This window comes from Nematolebias whitei, chromosome 3, assembly GCF_014905685.2.
Source record: "Nematolebias whitei isolate Nwh7 chromosome 3, NemWhi1, whole genome shotgun sequence".
Classification (NCBI taxonomy): Eukaryota; Metazoa; Chordata; class Actinopteri; order Cyprinodontiformes; family Rivulidae; genus Nematolebias; species Nematolebias whitei.
The window spans coordinates 20,180,231-20,199,127 of NC_056500.1; the positions used below are offsets into that span (position 1 = coordinate 20,180,231).

The 18,897-nt window shown below is 38.6% G+C and overlaps 1 protein-coding gene across 1 annotated transcript in view; it reads left to right on the forward strand.

The window, feature by feature from the left end:
* The first annotated feature begins 5,773 nt into the window (after nt 1-5,773).
* LOC119407809 (ceramide synthase 2) overlaps nt 5,774-18,897 on the forward strand; it is a 16,229-nt gene continuing 3,105 nt past the window's right edge. The window contains exons 1-8 of the mRNA XM_037674635.1: nt 5,774-5,844; nt 6,843-7,019; nt 8,973-9,090; nt 11,426-11,544; nt 12,322-12,379; nt 12,610-12,660; nt 15,292-15,384; nt 17,310-17,438. Of these exons, the coding sequence (XP_037530563.1) occupies nt 6,844-7,019; nt 8,973-9,090; nt 11,426-11,544; nt 12,322-12,379; nt 12,610-12,660; nt 15,292-15,384; nt 17,310-17,438 (744 nt within the window). The 5' untranslated portion in view covers nt 5,774-5,844; nt 6,843. The remainder of the gene's footprint in view (nt 5,845-6,842; nt 7,020-8,972; nt 9,091-11,425; nt 11,545-12,321; nt 12,380-12,609; nt 12,661-15,291; nt 15,385-17,309; nt 17,439-18,897) is intronic.

Sequence of the window (18,897 nt, forward strand, 5' to 3'; positions counted from 1 at the left end):
TTGGATCTTGGGTGGGGTAAACATTGCAGGTACAGAACAAGAAAAAAATAGAATTGAATGATAAATAAAAGTTGGATGCTGAAAAGTCAATTACTGTACATATTTTGAATAGAACTTTAAATAAATGAGAGTTTTTGGTGTAAGACACAAAGCAGAAACATGTTATTTATAATTATGTTCTAGAGAGTATAATTTATAGCATTTCTACACCATTACTGCAGTATCTGGTGTCCTCTGCTGGATAATAGAGGAATCAGTCAAACTGTTCATATTCCAGATGCATTTGAGACATTGCCTGTAACTTCCACTTTGTTTCTAACAGAGAGTGTGATCACAGGAGGGTTCAGAATATTTTTATAAGAGCTTGGAGCTGCAGAGTGAACTAGCTTCACCATCGGAGTCCAAGGGTCAGCTGATGGCAACACTAACAGGCAAAACAATGAGAAACAACACAGGAGAGTCCATCCATCCATCCATCCATTTTCTTTACCCGTTTATTCCATTTTGGGTCACGGGGGTCACTGGTGCCCATGTCCAGCAATCACTGTGCGAGGGGCGGGGTACACCCTGGACGGGTCGCAAGTCCATCACAGGGCCACACAGAGACAAACGAGACAAACAACCATTCACTCTCTCACTCACACCTAGGGACAATTTAGAGTTACCAATCAGCCTAACATGCATGTTTTTGGTCTGTGGGAGGAAACCGGAGTACCCGGAGAAAACCCACGCATGCACGGAGAGAACATGCAAACTCCACCCAGAAAGGCCCCCGGACCGGGGTTTGAACCAGGAACCTTCTCGCTGAGAGGCAGCAGCTCTACACAGGAGAGTGAGAAATTTAAAAAAGGGCAAGAAATGGGGGTTAAGTGATGACAGGGTTACGTCTGCTATCTTCCAGCTGAGACCAAACATTTCATAATGTTTGCAGCCTCAACGAAACACCTGAAAGAACCAAAGGAACGAGATGACAGAGGTGTCACTGCACACATTTATCTGAGGGATGTTGGATACTGATGATACATAGTTGCTAAAATGGAATACATATATATATATATGTGTGTATTTTATAGCATGATGCAAAGATAAATTTGCTGTGTAGGTAGGTGTATCTGCACTTGTGCACAGTGTTAGTTTAGAATCTCATGGGGAAAACTGTGTATGTTTCTTGAGGAAGCTCCTCCTCTTGTGCTGAAACTGATCCTGAGCAGCTAATCCCAGTTCAGACTTAAAGCTGCGAGCTCTGCTGCTGCTGTCGAGAGCTGGTTTCCTGAACACATTCCTTGCCCCCTGGCTGTGTTGGTGTCCCAGACTGAGGGCTGTGAAGTTTAATGTCTCTCCTTGACCATGGATATTGTTGCTGTTTTCTTGGGTTTTCTCCATGAATAGATAGAAAGCACTCTCTGACGTGTTGTTTTAAGCGTTGGATCGGTTGCCAAGTTTGCTCCATTGTTCTATATTCTTATTTTTCTTGCTGTTTTGTGACTCTGGTACATTTCATCTTATGCTGTAAACTTTTGGGCAACAAAATCTAAAATCCTGAGAAAACCCACCCCACCCCCTTGGAATTTGGAACTCCTTCATGTTCATATTTTATAAAATGATCAGATTTTTGTATGTTACCTAATATATATATAAAAGCTAAATTTGATTTTCAGTGCCCCATCAGAGCACCAAGCTGACACTACAAAACAAAGCTATTACCAAGCAGAGGAGGTATATAACCTTATCCTAATCAAGGCATGCCACTCAACAAGCTTGTAACTAAAAATGTTGAGCTAATAATTTTGCTAAATCACACCACTGTCAGTTTTGCATTAATATGTTGTTCTGGCAGAAATATTGATATATTCCTGTTGAATTACCTCTTTTACATATCACATGTTGCATTTGGCTGCTCCCTTCTTCAGGGGTTGCCACAGTGAGCAACTTGCATGAAAGATTTGACAATTGTTTTTCACCAGATGCCCTTTCTGACGCAACCTAGGCTTGAACACGCAACCTCAGAGATTCAGAGTTTCTTTATTTGTCATTCGCACCCCATGCAGTACATGTGGTGGAACAAAATTATGTACACAGGGTCCCAGTTCCATCCAACAACAAAATGTAAAAGCAAAACAGTAATAAGATCTAAGATATGAACTAAGTAAAACATCAGCTAAATACACGTTAAGCACTAATAGCATAAAACAATAAATACAATACACTGAACAGCAGCACGAACATGAGTCTGTGTGAGCAGATGAGCACGAATGTACACAGCAACATGAAACAGATCAGCAGCAACATGAAGTGATTACCAGTGATTACAGGATTACAACACTACAGCACTGATCACCAAGTCATCGCAGCACCGCATTGTGAATGTTTTTTTTTTTTACAGTATTTATTCATTATTACATTTTTTTGTATGTTGTCTCAGATGGTCATTTGTTTGCTTTAAACTGTCTCCCCACTGGTAGGCCTCAGCCGCATATTGGATCTCTGCACCATTTAAGTCTTTTTGGAAACATTTTTATAGTGTTTTTTAAATTTATTAATATTTGTATTTTTGGAACGCCGTCCCCTGCTCCTTTTTGTAGAAAAACTTTGGTATCGGTAAACTCTCAACAACCTAGCTCCATCTTATATTACAGATCTCATTGTTCCATATTTTCCTAACAGACCATTTTGCTCTCAGACTGCAGGTTTACTTGTGGTTCCTAGAGTTTCCAAAAGAAGAATGGGAGGAAGATCTCTCAGTTATCAGGCTCCTCTCTTGTGGAAACAACTTCCAGTTTCTGTCCGTATAGGCTGACACATTGTCCAGTTTTAAAACTAGGCTCATTTCCTTTTTGATAAATCCTATAGTTGGGGTCGGCTTGGGTTTCCTGAGCTATCCCGTAGTTATGCTGCTATAGGCTTAGACTACTGGAGAACAAATTGACCTCATTTCATCAAATGAATAGTTACAAATGAATATAAATGAATAGTTTGCATTTGTAATTGTTTCTGTCTTAACATGTTTTTTTTATTTTTATTTATCTTTCCTCCTAGAGAGGACCTGCTCGCCTGCATTCTGGACCTGCCGTTGTTTGTCTGTTTCTCCTTCCTGTTCCTCTCAAACCCAGCCGGTTGAAGCAGATGGCCGCTTGTCCTGAGCCTGGATCTTCTGGGGGTATCTTCCTATTATGAGGGAGTTTTTCCTTTCCACTGTAGCTGTGCTAGCGCAGGTGGGGAGACTGCGACGAAATGAAGACTCAACACGTCTGCTGGCTTCCTTCCTTCCTTAGCTAGATAACTTTTACTAATTGGCATTTATAAAATATGTGAATGTTTCTGTACAGTGCCCTGAGATGACTTCTGTTGTGACTTGGTGCTATATACTGAATTGAATCGAACTGAACGTGCAACCCCTGAGCTGCCACATAATTTATATTTTGAAAACTGGCAAATACAACCCTCCCCGCCTCCCTTTTTACAGCCACCCTCCAGTCCTTCTTAATATGTTTCTGCTGCACTGAAATGTTGCAGATCTTACAGTTAATCCTATTTTTCTCTTCAGATTGTGTGCAAGCGTTTGTGCCATCACGATCAAATAAATGCTGTGAAACTCTAACATAGACTCGTCCACATGAGTGTAGAAGAAAAGTCAGTGCACACTATGTGCAACGACTGCCTGTTTCTACAGGTCTGCAGGTGTTTCTGGATGTATGAGCCGTCAGGACAAGGGTTGCTCAGCAGGTGTGAGTATTAGAAAAACATTTGCTGTGAATTCTAAGAAAGGCAACATGCCTGACTGAGGACATACTGATTAGAAAACACGCCCAGATCAGGGACAGTGTCTGTCACCATCAGCCATTAACACAGATTCATCTAATCACAGTTTCTATGGCACAAATCTTTGACGTGATTCTTATAAGATTCCTTATATTTATCTTACGAATTCTTGCACGACTGCAGACAAAAAAAAATTATCTTGATCTCTTTTCTGTTACTTGATAAACTGTCACGTGTCAGTATGATTCTCATCTAATGCTCAGCTTTAAATTATTATATATTAACAATACTGGCCATAGGAATCGCTCATTTAAAATGTGTCAAACCTATAGCTTCAGTTGATTAAAGCACTCAGTGTGACTCCATGAGAGCACAAAAACAGGTTTTCTCACAAATCTAAAGTTATAATGAACTTCCTTCTGTTATCTTTCCTCAAGGCAAGGCATTTAAAGTAAAGACATTAAAAATAAGGTAACAAAAACACCTCCTTGTCTCCATGTGGATGCCTCCGAAAGCATGGAATAACCTCTTGTTCTCTGAAGGGATTGAAGATTATAGGACATGAGCCTATAATTTATTAAATTATTACATGTAGGAATTGAGCAACCATATAGTTCTGATGCCAGGCTAGTTGTAAAATGTTATGTCTGTATGAGAAAAGGCAGAACACTGGGAAAACTTTTCTCACGTGAAACGGCAGGTATGTGTTTGAGCAGCACTACTTCACATTTACGTCGGCTGTAACATTTTCCACTATAAATGTTGTTATTATTAAAAAAAGGAAAGTTTGCACATGTCATCTGTGCATCAGCTTCTTTGATGATTTTTATTCCTGAAGATGTTTACTTTCACAGTGAGAAACACTGAGAGTATTTGGTATGAAATGTGCCTTCACGTGCACGTACCTGCACATCTGATCTGTCATTTCCAGGATGCATCATTCCTCTAAAAGCTTTTTGATTTTCAAGTTTGCCCAGGAGTACAGGACAATTAAGTAAAATTTATTTGTTCTATTAAGCACATACAGACAATAAATGTTGATTTTTATTTATTTATTTGCTTTTTACTCATTTAGTTCACCATGGCATTAATACAATTCAAGGAAATCAACATTTGGGGACATTTTTGTTTTTATCCTTTGTTGCACTTTGGATTTATTTATTTATTTATTGTTGTATTTTAAGTGGGTAAAAAAATGGATGGATGGATTCTCATTTTTTTTCATCACTTCTTTAAGCTTATGCCACATATAAAATCACTCATAGTAGTAATAATACTACTACGGTATATATTATATTTTTGATGTAAGCAGGTTAAATGGTGGAAGAATTTCTCAGCACAAAGAAAACTTTAAAAGCTAACTATTCACTGTCTCAATGAAAGCAAAATACATATAACTATTTTGTTCTGCGGTGATCAAATACTATAAAAATACTTTTGCACAGCTACTAGATGATGAGGAAATATGTATCTTTAAGCATACAGTATTGTACAAAATGTTTAAACCACCTTTAACCTTTGCTTCAAAGTGGTGACGTGTAAAGTGGTCATGATCAGGAAAGTTTATCTGAAGGTGTGAATAGTTGAAAAGTTGTTTATAAATTATTTGACTTGACTTTAGCCGATTTTTTTTTATCTTTACCCCTATGTGTGAGGTTAAACTAACGAGACAGCAGATGTACATAAAAACAGAGGCAAATGCAAGTGAAAATAAGTGTCAGACATAAAATCTACCTGAACATTAACTGAAGTTATTATTTATTTTTTAAAACATAAGAAAAGGCAAAATATGGCTGACTTATTTCAGTTGTTCATCTTGGATCACGTGGATTGTAAAAATAAATTAATCACAATGTGTTATGTTTGGTCATTTTATATGGGGTTTGACTAAAAACAAGCAATTCTCGTCTTTGTGCCAGGCTGGTAGTTACAAAGTGTGTCTATCTGGAGTTGATGACGATGATGACAGCGCGCGCCTCCTTCCGGCCTCAGGAGGGTGCGTAAAAACAAGCTCCTCCCCCTTTTTCTCCTCTGATTAACCGCAGGTTGTTTTCCATCCTTAACACAAGACAAGAGCTCGAACAGGTAGGCGCAGCATCTTCCAGCCACATGACTACAATAAATGTATTTTGTGACATAAACTCGTGTTTAAAAATGTTTAAGCTAACAGAGCTGCTGGGCTCGATGCTCTGCGGGATGCGAGCGGGGCTGGACATCTTTATGCTAACACTTTTACATTGAATCGTTAAAATATAAAAACGAGTTGCATGTTGAGGCGTTAAATCGGTGTGTTTGTGTCGCTGGAGGTGCAGTGTGTCTTCAGACGTCCCTTCGCGGTTTGTCATGCATCTGTTCGCGCTGTACCGCTAATCGGTGTCGTGCCAAAAAGTGATGGCCTGGCAAAAATGGATCAACCGCCGCGGGAGCGCGCGCTGCATGTTCGAGTGTTTCATTCGGTGACTCGCTGTTTCAGTTCTTGGAATTAACCAATAACAATATTATTATTTTTTAATGTATTTTTAATATTGTTTAGCTCCAAGAACTGAAGCAGCGAGTCACCGAGAGGGACGCTCGAACAGGCTGCGCGCGTTCCCGCGGCTCTGATCACTGTTTGCGACACCATCACTTTTTGGCACAACACCGGTCATTGAGCCTAATATGAAAAAGTGTTTTAATTCATCGTGTGTTTGCGTTTTCCCCAGATTTTGTAAGAAAGAATGAGATAATTGATGCTCTGACTCTGACCCACAAAGACTACTGTGTGCCTAGGAAGGTCCAAATATAGAAACATGTAGGAGTAATAGAGCATCTTGATGTGAAACTATTTTATTCATCTTTGTTCCTCTACGCTGAGTACATTTGTTTTGAGGGCTTGCAGGATGACACTTTTTCACTTATTCTACATAATATAGATTGGTAATTAATTATGAAATCAAATAGTATAGCAGTCAGAATCAGTGGAGTAAAAAATACTGTATTAATCTTATGAAAAGGATCAATGACTCAGTTTGGCGTGCCTGTTTGGGAGTCCAACACATGTATATGAAACACTGTTTACTTCAGTTCTCCTCTCCTCTCCTCAGGATGGAGGCCCTGTTAAACGAGTGGCTGTGGCAGGAACAGTACTGGCTTCCTCCTGGTATTGGCTGGCAGGACACAGAGATGACGGAAGATGAGGGACACTTTCCTCTACCTAGGGATCTCATCTACGCCTTGCCACTGGCTTTTGCCTTTATAGTCCTCAGATATGTATTTGAAAGGTGCGAGTATCACAGTTACAAACCAATCCAAAATCATTTTTTGACACTGTTCGTTTTAGTCAACTGTAATCTCAACAGTTTTTCTTTTCTTGGGGGGGCTGTACGTTTGTTTTGCTGCAGTCATGATGGCTACCAGTATCATTCGGGGATGAAAGCTCCTCTCCTTAATAGATATTTTGTGCATGAAGGTCTAACATGCAGTGAAAAAGAAGACGTTATGAGCTGACATTTCTTAGCTCTGTACTGTCTTTCAGTTTTCTAATTTATTATGTTGCGTATGAGCTTGGCACTAATAAGTAATTATTAATTTGGTCCTTTTGTAGCTGTTTAAGACCAAAGCAAGACAAACACATTTTGCTGAAAGTGTATTTGTGCAGGTTTAGTACAGCTGAAAACTGCTGGTGATAAATCTACTGATGTAAAATCCCACCAGTGTTTGTTATAACAGACTCCTGATGCATCTGGAGGTTTCTTGTAAAAGCTTTAACCATGTTTCCAGTGGCACAAATAGTGCATTAGTGTTCAGTATATGACTTTAAAACACCAGAAACACTGAGACTGAAAAACCGTGTTGAATATTTTATTAATGGGAGCTGGCTTTTCCTCTTTACAAGCACTTCAGCATTTTTATTACAAGAGCTAATGGAATATTATTGTCTTGTTAAATTGTCTTTTAAATTCAGTTTTACATATTTTATCAGGTACTTCTTTATTATCAGCTAACGACATCTAAACGGTTTTGAATGTTCATATGGAGGTTGTGTGTCACCATCATGGATCTCATTTGTTGTTTTTTTCTTCTGAGAACCAGTTTGATTGTTGTGCGATCAAATGCAGATACGTGATACGTGAACTTACAGGCGTGTTTTTACACGCCTTCCCTCACCTGTTTCCATATTATTGTTGCTCACTGAGAGCTTTGTGTCATTGTCTTAGCCCTCCTGAGGTAATTTATTTGCAGAGTAGTAACATTATCAGTGTTAGAGGCCGGCATGGATGAGAGGGCGATAACAAAAGCTGAATACCAGCATGCATCTGTGCGTGGTTCGGGTTTGACGGGCATCTGTGTATTCTGGGTTGTTGCGACACACAAGTCAGTCAGCTGGAAGGTAGATGTATGTATCCTTTATTTAACCAGGAAAATAACTCGTTGAGATTAAAAACCTCTTTTCCAAACATGACCTGGCCAAGACAGCAGCATAAAACATACAACAAATCCTAAATACAAATACATACCCAAAATAAATCACATAATTACACATTAGGGCAATTACAGGAACCAATTAGTGATCTGATCACTCATTCCATTAGAATTGATTTAAATTGCCCCAAGGTAACAAGAGATGAGGCGTACCTTCATTCAGTCACCTTAGGCTGCAGCTGCTTTCTTTATTATTGTTCCTGCATGTAAATGTGCGTGTGTGTGTTCATGTGTGTGGTAAAGTGTAACCAGACTCTGTGTGGGTCTCAGTGTAAAGCTGCACTGACCTTCTCACCGTCTCTGATCATTTGCTCTTTTCTCAGTTCCATTATGTGATTATCTCACATGATGTGACTATACTGTATGTACGTGCACACGTTTATCAGAACATCTTGCCCATGCTGACCCTCTTACTGTTTTTCTTCTTTGCTGTAGTGCAGTCACTCTTCTTAATGACACACACACAGATCAAGTGTCTTAATGTCATATCAGCTAATGACAACAGCTATCTGTCCAAATGTCACAAAACACCCAAAGGTGCATCTCAACGGGCTGTCAGGAGATGCATCATGATCTCTTTTATTTCCATGCCCTGCCTGCGCTGTATTGAATTAGCAGCACGCTGGACAGCTGCTAATGGTTAATCTCACATGAATCCTACCTGAATTATATCGTAACATATTTATTGCACGTTGGACGTTACGGTTTTGAAAATGCTCATTTAATTTATATTCTATTTTCTGTCCTTTAAGGTGGGTTGCAGTTCCTTTAAGCAGATATTTAGGTGTGAAGGATCGGATACGGATTCGAGTCCCATCTGTCCCAAAATTGGAGGCCTTCTACAAACAAAGCAGTCGACAACCATCACAAGTTTGTATTCTTCCTCTTTTCCATTCAGTGTTTTATCTTTCCAAAGTACAAGACTTGCACTGCACGAAAACGTGAACATCTGGAACAAAACGGAGGATATTATGGCAGCATGACGGCTCGGTGGTTAGCACTGTTGCCTCACAGCAAGAAGGTCCTGGGTTCAATCCCCGGTTGGACCTGAGGTCTTTCTGTGTGGAGTTTGCATGTTCTTCTTGTGCTTGCATGGGTTTTCTTTGGTTTCCTCCCACAGACCAAAAACATGCATGTTAGGCTGCCTTCAGGCCCAGGCCTCCTTTGCAAAAGAGCTCTGTGATCTCAGTGAGATTTGCCTGGTTAAATGAAGGTTAATAAATAAATTATACTGTATCTGGGATTAAAAATCTCTGATTACATCTCTGATCTGAGTTTAGTATCTGTGTATCTGCAACATCCCCTTCTTCTCCTCCTATAAAAGTTTTCAGTCCCACATATAACATCACATACATCTTCCTCCATATCATCACATGTTCTCATCAGCTAACAGAAGTTTTATCCATCTGGACACTAATATTTAATAAATTACAGAGAAAGCTTCCTAATAGATTTACATGAGCAGCAGTACACATGATTGTAAATTATTAAAAATGTTACAAAGTATTTCTACAATCGGAAAAAAATTAATAAATGCAAATTAATTGAAAAGCGTTTATAGAATACTGATTACAAGTTTTTATATTAAATGAGAGGTTACATAAATGTGTTCAGTTTTTCTAAGGCTCGGGTTTATTTGAGATTTAACATGTTTTTTATAGATATGTTATTGCACTCAAATGGGACTGAATATTCTCAGTCCAAACATATTTTAGTGACAAATGAAGGAAATAAAACAGTCTGATAAAACAAGTTTGATTCTGTTAGGACCCAACACAGACGTTGTTGATGACGCCAGCGTTAGACTTCCCACAGAGAAGCTGTCACTTGTTGAACCTGTTTCTGAAACTCTGGAGGGAAGAAAAGACTTATCATCCTGTTTTGCAAGCATGTGAGAGTTTGCATAGATTTGCAAACGCAGCTGCAGAAAATGGATGTACAATTTGTTCTTTGTTTATGTTGCAAAAAAAAGATTAATACACAGGCAGTAGAGATTTTCACAATTCTTCAAAACCTGTTCGATTAGGTTGGAAAAAAAACAAAATGTCAATTTGTTTTGAGATTTTTTTTTTTAATCTTACGTTTGTCTTCTGATCTGTGACCTGCTTACAGATTAGTCGTCATGCAGTAGTTGTTCAGTTTGAGTTTCTGAACTAAATATAAAGATGTTCATCAGTTTTCAAAAAAATGTCCTAAGATTTTAACAGTTAAATATTTTCTGATTAATTTTAATTTTTTTGAATCCATCCAGAGGACCTGACTTAACTTTGTTAGATTTTTCTACCTGGATTATTGAGCATGAATCAGGATACTTTCTGTTTATTTAGTCTTTTCATCGTTTCATTTGAGGAGTCTACCCCTGCGGTTATTTACTCCCTACATTAGGAGAAGCAGATGAATAATTGATTGGGTGTAAAATGTCCCTTTGTGCATGGTAAATTTTTTATCTCTATCAGCCAGCAGGTGCAGACATGCAGTAGGATCCAGGTTAAACTGGACTTTCTCCACCTGTTTACTAGTTTCATTTGGCACTGCAGCAGACAGCACAGATATACATCTGTCAGGAGGACAAGACTTGACAAATCTAAAGAAACTTTTATTGCTCAGTGAGCATTTATTGTCGGCATGTCCATTCACATATTCACTCACTTTGGCCTGACTGTGTGCCGTGACTTCTTTTTCTCTTCTGTGGAACAAGCAGCTGGTTTCTTTTGAGCTCTGTCATGAAACCCAACCCATAACAAAACCAACAAAGATGAAAATGGAAAATGGAGTTACAGTTTTAGAACGGCAGTCACAAGGAAGCACTCGGTATGATGGGACATTTTGCCCTTTAATAAGGCATAAACAATGTAGCTAAATCAAAGAGATGTACGTGTTACTCTTTATGCTTTAACTAAGAATGTTGTACTTTTACCCTTGTAATCAAGTTCCTGCCAACAAGAACCTCTCATCTGTAGTGGAAGCCTGTGTAAAGTATCAGGGTGCAGACACCATCACACTGAGGGTTCTCTGTTACTGACTCGTCTGCAGCACATAAAGTTTAAACTGAACATGTGTATGTCTGTAGGAGCGCTCCATGGCGGCAGTTCAGCTACAAACCTGGTTCAGTTTAGCTCTAACGGCAGAAACACTACTATCAGTCAAATCAAAGAGCAGCAGATTTGATTGCAGACTTTGTGTTTATTTGCTTTTGTTTGTTCAGACTCAAGTGGTGAGCTTGGTGAAGCAGTGCGGTCTCTCCCAAAGGAAGATCCAGACCTGGTTCCGGCACAGAAGGAACCAGGACCGACCCAGCAACACAAAAAAGTTCAGCGAGGCATCGTGAGTTTTTCCTTCTTTTTTTTTTTCTGAAAATGCAAAACAAAAACAAATGTATACATGCACACTTACATTAACTGGCTAACTAAAGATCTGTACTTTACTGAGTTGTCCAAATTAGACTTCGGTTTATTGGCCAGTTTGTTATTTTTAATACAATAGTCCCTCGTTTATCGCCAGGGATCCGTACCCTGAAGCCTCGTGATAAGTGAAAAACTGCGAAATAGGAATAGTAGTACAAGTAGTAAGTAGTAGTTTATTTTAGTATTTATATATTTAGGCTATATACTGTATATATTGAGGTGTTTTAAACTCTTCCCACACTCTTGCAATATTCTAAACTAAGTTTCTAAACTCTAAACACTCTAAATGAGCACAGCATGTCATGATTTCAGCTCTCTGCCTCGTCTGCTCTTTGCCACCCGCGAGCATTCTTGGCCACGCCCACTTCTCTGCTCTGCAGGAGAACAGCTGATCAGCTGCAGCAGGAAGTTTATCCTGCAGTATTGGCTGCACAAATGTGCAGCAGGCGCTAAATTATTTTAAATAATTTATTTTAAATAAAAATTCCATGCCGATCGTGCGGCTCTTCCATCAGTCAGCCAATTGTGTGTCATGTCCGATCTTATTTTGAAAAACCACGATAGAGCGAGTCCACGATAAACGAACCGTGAAGTAGCGAGGGTCTACCGTAATCCTTTCATTAGTTTGTTTTATTTAATGAATTTAACTGATTATTGCACATCTAACAGATAATGGTGTTTGTTTTTGTCTGTGCAGCTGGAGGTTTGTGTTCTACCTAATAGCATTTGCAGCAGGACTCAGCTCACTAATTAATGTAAGTGTGTATTTTTTGTCTTTTTTTAACAATAAACGTGTACTTTCACTGATTTACATTGATATAATGTATAAGAACATTAAAGGGATGGTGATAAGTGTATTGTACTGTGTGAGGTTTGTTTCATATACCAGTGTATGCATAAAGGATGTTTTTCATACGATGTGATATTTGGATAATATTCTAACTGTTTTGTGTATAACCAAACGAATGTGTCCTGAATATTTCAGACTTCATGGTTCTGGGATCACAGAGAGTGCTGGAGGGGTTATCCCAAACAGGTAAGCAGAATGTGGCGTGATTTAAATTACATTCATAACAATATTTTTCTCCACACCTCCACTCTGGGTTTAAACATAAAGCTCTAATTTTGTAGTTTGCCAATGAAAAACTTCTTATTCAGCAACTTAAACACAAAAATGTACTTACTGATGGTGTATGTAAAGTTTAAAAGTAAATTATATGAATAAAGTGACATGGATACAGTAACCAGCACTTATTATGGGTGAAGTTGTATTTAGAAGTATAAGCTTATATGAACCTCACTTTATATCTGAAAAAAAAAAAAAATCAGTTGACTAAAGCTCTAAAAATCTCTTCTAGATTATTATAATGATGCCTAGACTTGATGAATTTTGGGGAAATTGTTTTGTGGATACCACTGTACTAATGGGAGCCTTCAATAAACTTCTGCACATAGCCTAAAGCTAAATATGCTACGGTAAGAAAGACAACAATACTTATGTACTTTTTAAGTGTAAGACTATGTTGAGTTTTTATTATTACTAATGCAACGCTTAAAACTCATGTTTGATTCTATAAAATAAATACAAGAAAATCCTGTTCAAGTTTTGCAACGTTGCAAATTTGAGACACCAATTTATAAATGAACCTGTCTGCAATTCAAACAAAAATAAATAAATAAATAAGCTTTCTGCTCTAATGAAACACAGAAGTTGTTTCAAAGAAATCAAAACAGAAAATAAACGTACTACAAATCAGTTGTTTTAGACTGACAAATGTGCAATAACATGCCTTAAAATGTATTGGAAAGAAATAAACCTTGGGTCTTTTTTAATTTACATGCTGTTCTATTTAATGAATGAATTAATGGGAACAAACTATTCATGTTGCAGAAGAAATATTTAAAAAGTTTCATTTGTGTGCATGAATATTTGGGATTAACAACATTTCTATCAAAATTAATTAAATCTTTTATGAGACATAAGAAGAACTTATGTTAATAAATCTAGTCTTTGTAGCTCAAACACTAATATTTGTGGTGTGTAAATGAAACGCATTGAACAAAATCAAATCTTTAGTGGGTGAAGGAGGAGTTGCAGCACAGCCTCTTCCTCCTGCGAGCTTTTATCTAAATTCTTTCACAGGAATGCAGCTTTAGTACGTCTGGTGTTCGTCTTGCACCCTGAGTTTGAACATTGATATCTGTTCTGTTTCAATGACGGTTCAGCATGCCTGAATGTCGCCATTCCTTTCAGGAAACACCTTGTTTTATGGGGTTAGGCCACAGCTGTCTGCATCTGCAGAGTGACTGATTGCAGTTTCTGCAGGCCTCACAGCTCCTGGCTGCGTTTCCTTTCTGAAATGTTTCTGGCGATAAAGAAATGAAATAAAAGTCTCCGTCCACTTCCTACCATTGTGAGCTGCTTGCGTTGAATGTTCAATGATCTGCAAGTCTTTTTGTTATTGTTGGTGGAGATAGTACACCACAACTTAGGTATTTTTGCAGCGTGAGACATTATTAGTTTAGGACTTCTGTTTTATTTTTTGTGCCAAATATGAGGAATGAAATGACCGAAACAGTCATTTTCAGATGGAAGTTGATGTCTAGAAATTGTCGAAGGGCTCCCATTTGATGTTTCATGACCTCAACTTTGGAAACCATCTTGTTACACCTCTAACACCTTTCTGCAGAACTTTCTCTTGCAAGAAGATTAACGTCAATATTAACTTTATTACTGAACATAAGCCTGTCACAATAACAAATTTTGCGGGGCGATTAATTGTCTCAGAAATTATTGCGATAAACGATAATATTGTTTGAAATTTGACAGTAATTATTAATTATTGTCAATAATACAATAATTATTAATTATTGTCAAATTTAAGAAGAAATGTTGGTTAATTTTTGTGTGTAGTGCCTTTTTTGACCACCCAAAGGATGGATAGTGAGGGAGCGAGCAGTGTGTCTCTAAGAAAAATGGGAGGGAGGCCCCTTGACATGACATGGGCTGACTCTTTCTTTTTTTGGTTCTCAAAATGGTGGACGCTCAGTGTGGTTTGAGCTCTTTAGCAAAGCATTTGTCACACAAAGCTTTTAATAAAATTCAGTAAACAAGTTCTCAGCTTCTTTTTGCAGAGAAAAAGAACTTTTTACACGAAGGCACGGGTTTCAACCGTGAATTTTGGAGCTTGGAAAAGATGGAGATTTTTTTCCTGGGGTTGGCCTGTTAGCTTAGCTCGTAGCTTAGCTTCTCAGCTTAGCTACTAACAATCCAAAAAGGTGTTTTTTGGACAGTTAAAATGGATTTTAAAGATAAAAGAGAAAGGGAGGGGTCAGTGAAGAACAGAGGAGTTGAGCCTTTTGTCATCCAGTGTCTTCAGTAGAAAGAGAGAGACACGAAGAAATGATAAAGCCGATAAATGAAAATGAGGTCGATAATTTTCATTTATCACGCGATTAATTGATTTATTGTTTATCATGACAGACCTAACTGAACAGTCGTAGTTAAACATCTTTTTTGCCTCGATTGTTTTTAGCTGCTTCACAAATGGTTTGTTCATCATTGTTGACTTCTGTTGGTGCAGTGTGACCTCTTCTGACGGCACGGATAAAAACCTCCAGATTGTAAATGTTTTCTCATTGTCACTCACTTCCTGTCATTCTGCAGCCCGTGACAGATGCTCATTACTGGTACTACATGCTGGAGATGGGTTTCTATCTGTCCCTGCTTCTGAGTGTTTCTGTGGATGTCAAACGAAAGGTGAGTGTAAGCTGACTAGTCTTCACCCCCACCACTATAGTATATAAAAACAAAAACGTGTACAAAGTACATCGTATCAATAATCCAGGTAAAAAAATCCAACAAAGTTCAGTCAGGTCATCTGGATGGTTTATCTTTGTGTTGAGACGTTTCATTCTTCATCCAAAGGACTTCATCAATCCAAGGAGTCACAAACAGCACACTCACATAGTGGGCCAACCAGTTTTGCTGGTGATTAGATGGTTTCTGGAGCCCACCCTCTCCCCCGTCAACTCCTCTGAGGCAGCCATAGCCAAAGTGGTTCAAACATCAAAGTTCATGCTCAATAATCCAGGTAAATATCCAATGTTGGTGTGTTGAACCACTTTGGCAATAGCTGCCTGAGAGGAGTCGGCAGGGGAGAGGGCGGGCCCCAGAAACCATTTCATCACCAGCAAACTGGTTGGTCCACTGTGAATGTGTTTCTTGTGGGACACAGTTTGTTTGTGGCTCCTTGGACTGATGAAGTCCTTTGGATGAAGAATGAAATGTCTCAACAAAATGAAACTGTTTAGATGACCTGACTGAACTTTGTTGGATATACATCATATACTTTTTATTTTTTTCATTTTTATTACATTTTTCAGTTTGTGTGCTGAATTATCTTGTGTGGCAACAAACCTTTGCACATTTTAGTGTTTGGTCTTATTTCAAATCTGATTGTTGCAGGATGTTGTTTTTTTTTATTTGTAGTAAAATTTAGACTAAACTATATTAAATTGTTTACTTTGTTTCACCAAGAGAAACTCATTGAGATTAAAAATCTTATTTACAAGAATGTCCCAGCCACAACTGGCAACAAAACACAAAGTTGTATAAAACATACTTTAACAATAACAACAGGTAGCATTTAAAAACAATTACCTGTTAAATCTTTCTTAAACTAAGGTGCATCTGTGCATGACCACAAATATCTGACCGTATCAGACACAACCTGATGTCTATTTCTCAAAATCTTTTAAAATACTTTTATACATTTAACAAATGGCAGCACTGTGGCGCAACTGGTAGAGCTGCTGCCTCTCAGCGAGCAGGTCCTTGGTTCAAACCCCGGTCCAGGGGCCTTTCTGGGTGGAGTTTGCATGTTCTCTCCGTGCATGCATGGGTTTTCTCCGGGTACTCCGGTTTCCTCCCACAGACCAAAAACATGCATGTTAGGCTGATTGGTAACTCTAAATTGTCCCTAGGTGTGAGTGAGAGAGTGAATGGTTGTTTGTCTCGTTTGTCTCTATGTGGCCCTGTGATGGACTTGCGACCCGTCCAGGGTGTACCCCGCCCCTCGCACAGTGATTGCTGGACATGGGCACCAGCGACCCCCGTGACCCAAAATGGAATAAGTGGGTAAAAGATAATGGATGGATGGATGGACATTTAACAAATCAAGTTCCTTCATTTTAGGACTAGACTGAAGATAATTTCAGGTCGACGGAGCAGCAAACTGAATGGATTTTTGCCCCGTTCTGTCAGTACTTTAGGTATAAAACATAAATAGTAGTCCAGGGAGTGATGTGAATATCTTTCATTAAAAAAATAAATAATGAACTTATAATTGAATGTATAATTTAAAGATGTTAAAAGTCCTTCTGTTTCCCTCAATAAAATTTGAAATTCCCACTTGATTACAGTTGGCAGTAAAATTAAGTTTTACAGGTTATTTAGGCCTAAAGGTTGTACCTAAATATATTTTGACTTATTTTCTTTTTGTGTTTGTTATTAAAAGTCAATAAGAAGTTCTGGCTGCTGCATCAAGTTTTAGGTTTGCACAAAAACATCCAAATTGGCTTCTTGTTCATTTTTTGCCAGAAATGTTATTTTAGTTTCCTTTTCCAGCTCTAAAGATGTTATTTATTTGTGTGTGTGTGTGTCTTCTGTGCACAATGTTCTAGGATTTCAAGGAGCAGGTGGTTCATCATATCGCCACCTTATTTCTCATCGCTTTCTCCTACTGCGCCAACTATGTGAGGGTTGGCTTGTTGGTGATGCTGGTGCACGATTCTTCTGACTTCCTCCTCGAGGTGAAACTCAATACCAGAGTAAAAGTGAAACCTGTGTCATTTGATTGTATTGTTTTCGTTTGTGCATGTCCCCTACGGTGTAGCTGTGAATAGTTATAGATGGTATAAATTTTCTACGACTAGGACTTTTGTTTGTAAGCTGAATAACAAAGGAGGAGGAAATAACGAGATATTAAATTAGGTTTAAAGTGAACTGCATTTGGTCTCCATAAGTTACAAAACATCCTACTAAGCTCAAATTACCGTAATTTCCAGACTATAAGCTGCTGCGTTTTCCACACACTTTGAACACTGCGGCTTATAAAATGCCGCAGCTAATTTATGGATTTTTTTTAAGCTAACGAGCTTCATGCCGCCAAAACATTTAGCCTTGTCACACCCACTCAGCGTGACAGAGAAGGAGCGCTACCTCTGTAGCTTTTTAGCTAGCGCGTCTGTATTGCACGCCGCTAGCTTAGCGCTACCTCAGTGCATGCAGTTGTCGATGGGTGTGGGAGGAAGTGGGAGGACATTTCAGTAGACAGAGCACTTGGTTCTGTTGACAGGGTAGGGGAAACACTGGATTCGGTGAAAGCAGCCATCAAGAGGACAAACTCAATTCCAGCTGTGATCCCTGGCGGCACAACAAAGTATTTACAGCCGCTCAGCATCAATGTGAATAGTGCATTTAAAGTGGCAATCCAAGCTCAGTGGGAGGCTTGGATGACCAGCGGCGACAAATCGTTTACCAAAACTGACCACATGCGAAGAGCAACATTTTCTCAAGTCTGCCGGTGGATCCTGACAGAGGAGCAGTTTAAAAAAAAAAAAAACACTATCACCATCGGGTTCTGAGAGGCTGGACCACTGCGTGATGAAGTGGACAGCACAAGCTCAAGTGTGAATTTGCCTCGAGACGAAAGTGACATTGAGAGTGACAACGAAAAAGAGACTGAGGACGTGTGTGATGAAGTTATTCTGAGGCTGTTCATTTATGACACTGAAGAAGACAGGAGGAAGATGAAGATAGTGTTCAATGACTTCTCCTGCTAAGCTACTGTATTTTTTTAAAAAAATTAACAAGCCATGTTATATGCACCGTTCAGAAAAAAAAAACTTTTGTGTATGTTATCAGTACATATTTAATTAAAAGTAAAAAAAATAATAATTCTGTGTAAATATCTCATGTCACAATGTGGACACATGCGGCTTATAGATAAGTTCTGCCTATATATGTACGATTTTTTTTTCTTTTGAAAGTTAGTGGGTGCGGCTTATATTCAGATGCGCTCAACAGTTACAGTTACAGTTATATGCTGGTGAAGATTCTCAGTCATCCAGGACATGATGAATTCAAAAAGCGTTCAATACAAAAACAACTGGACTTTATTTGTAACAGAAGACGTTTCGCTCCTCATCCGAGGAGCTTTCTCAATTCAAAGAGCAGAGAGTGAGAGATACAGGTTATAAGGCTGAGTGA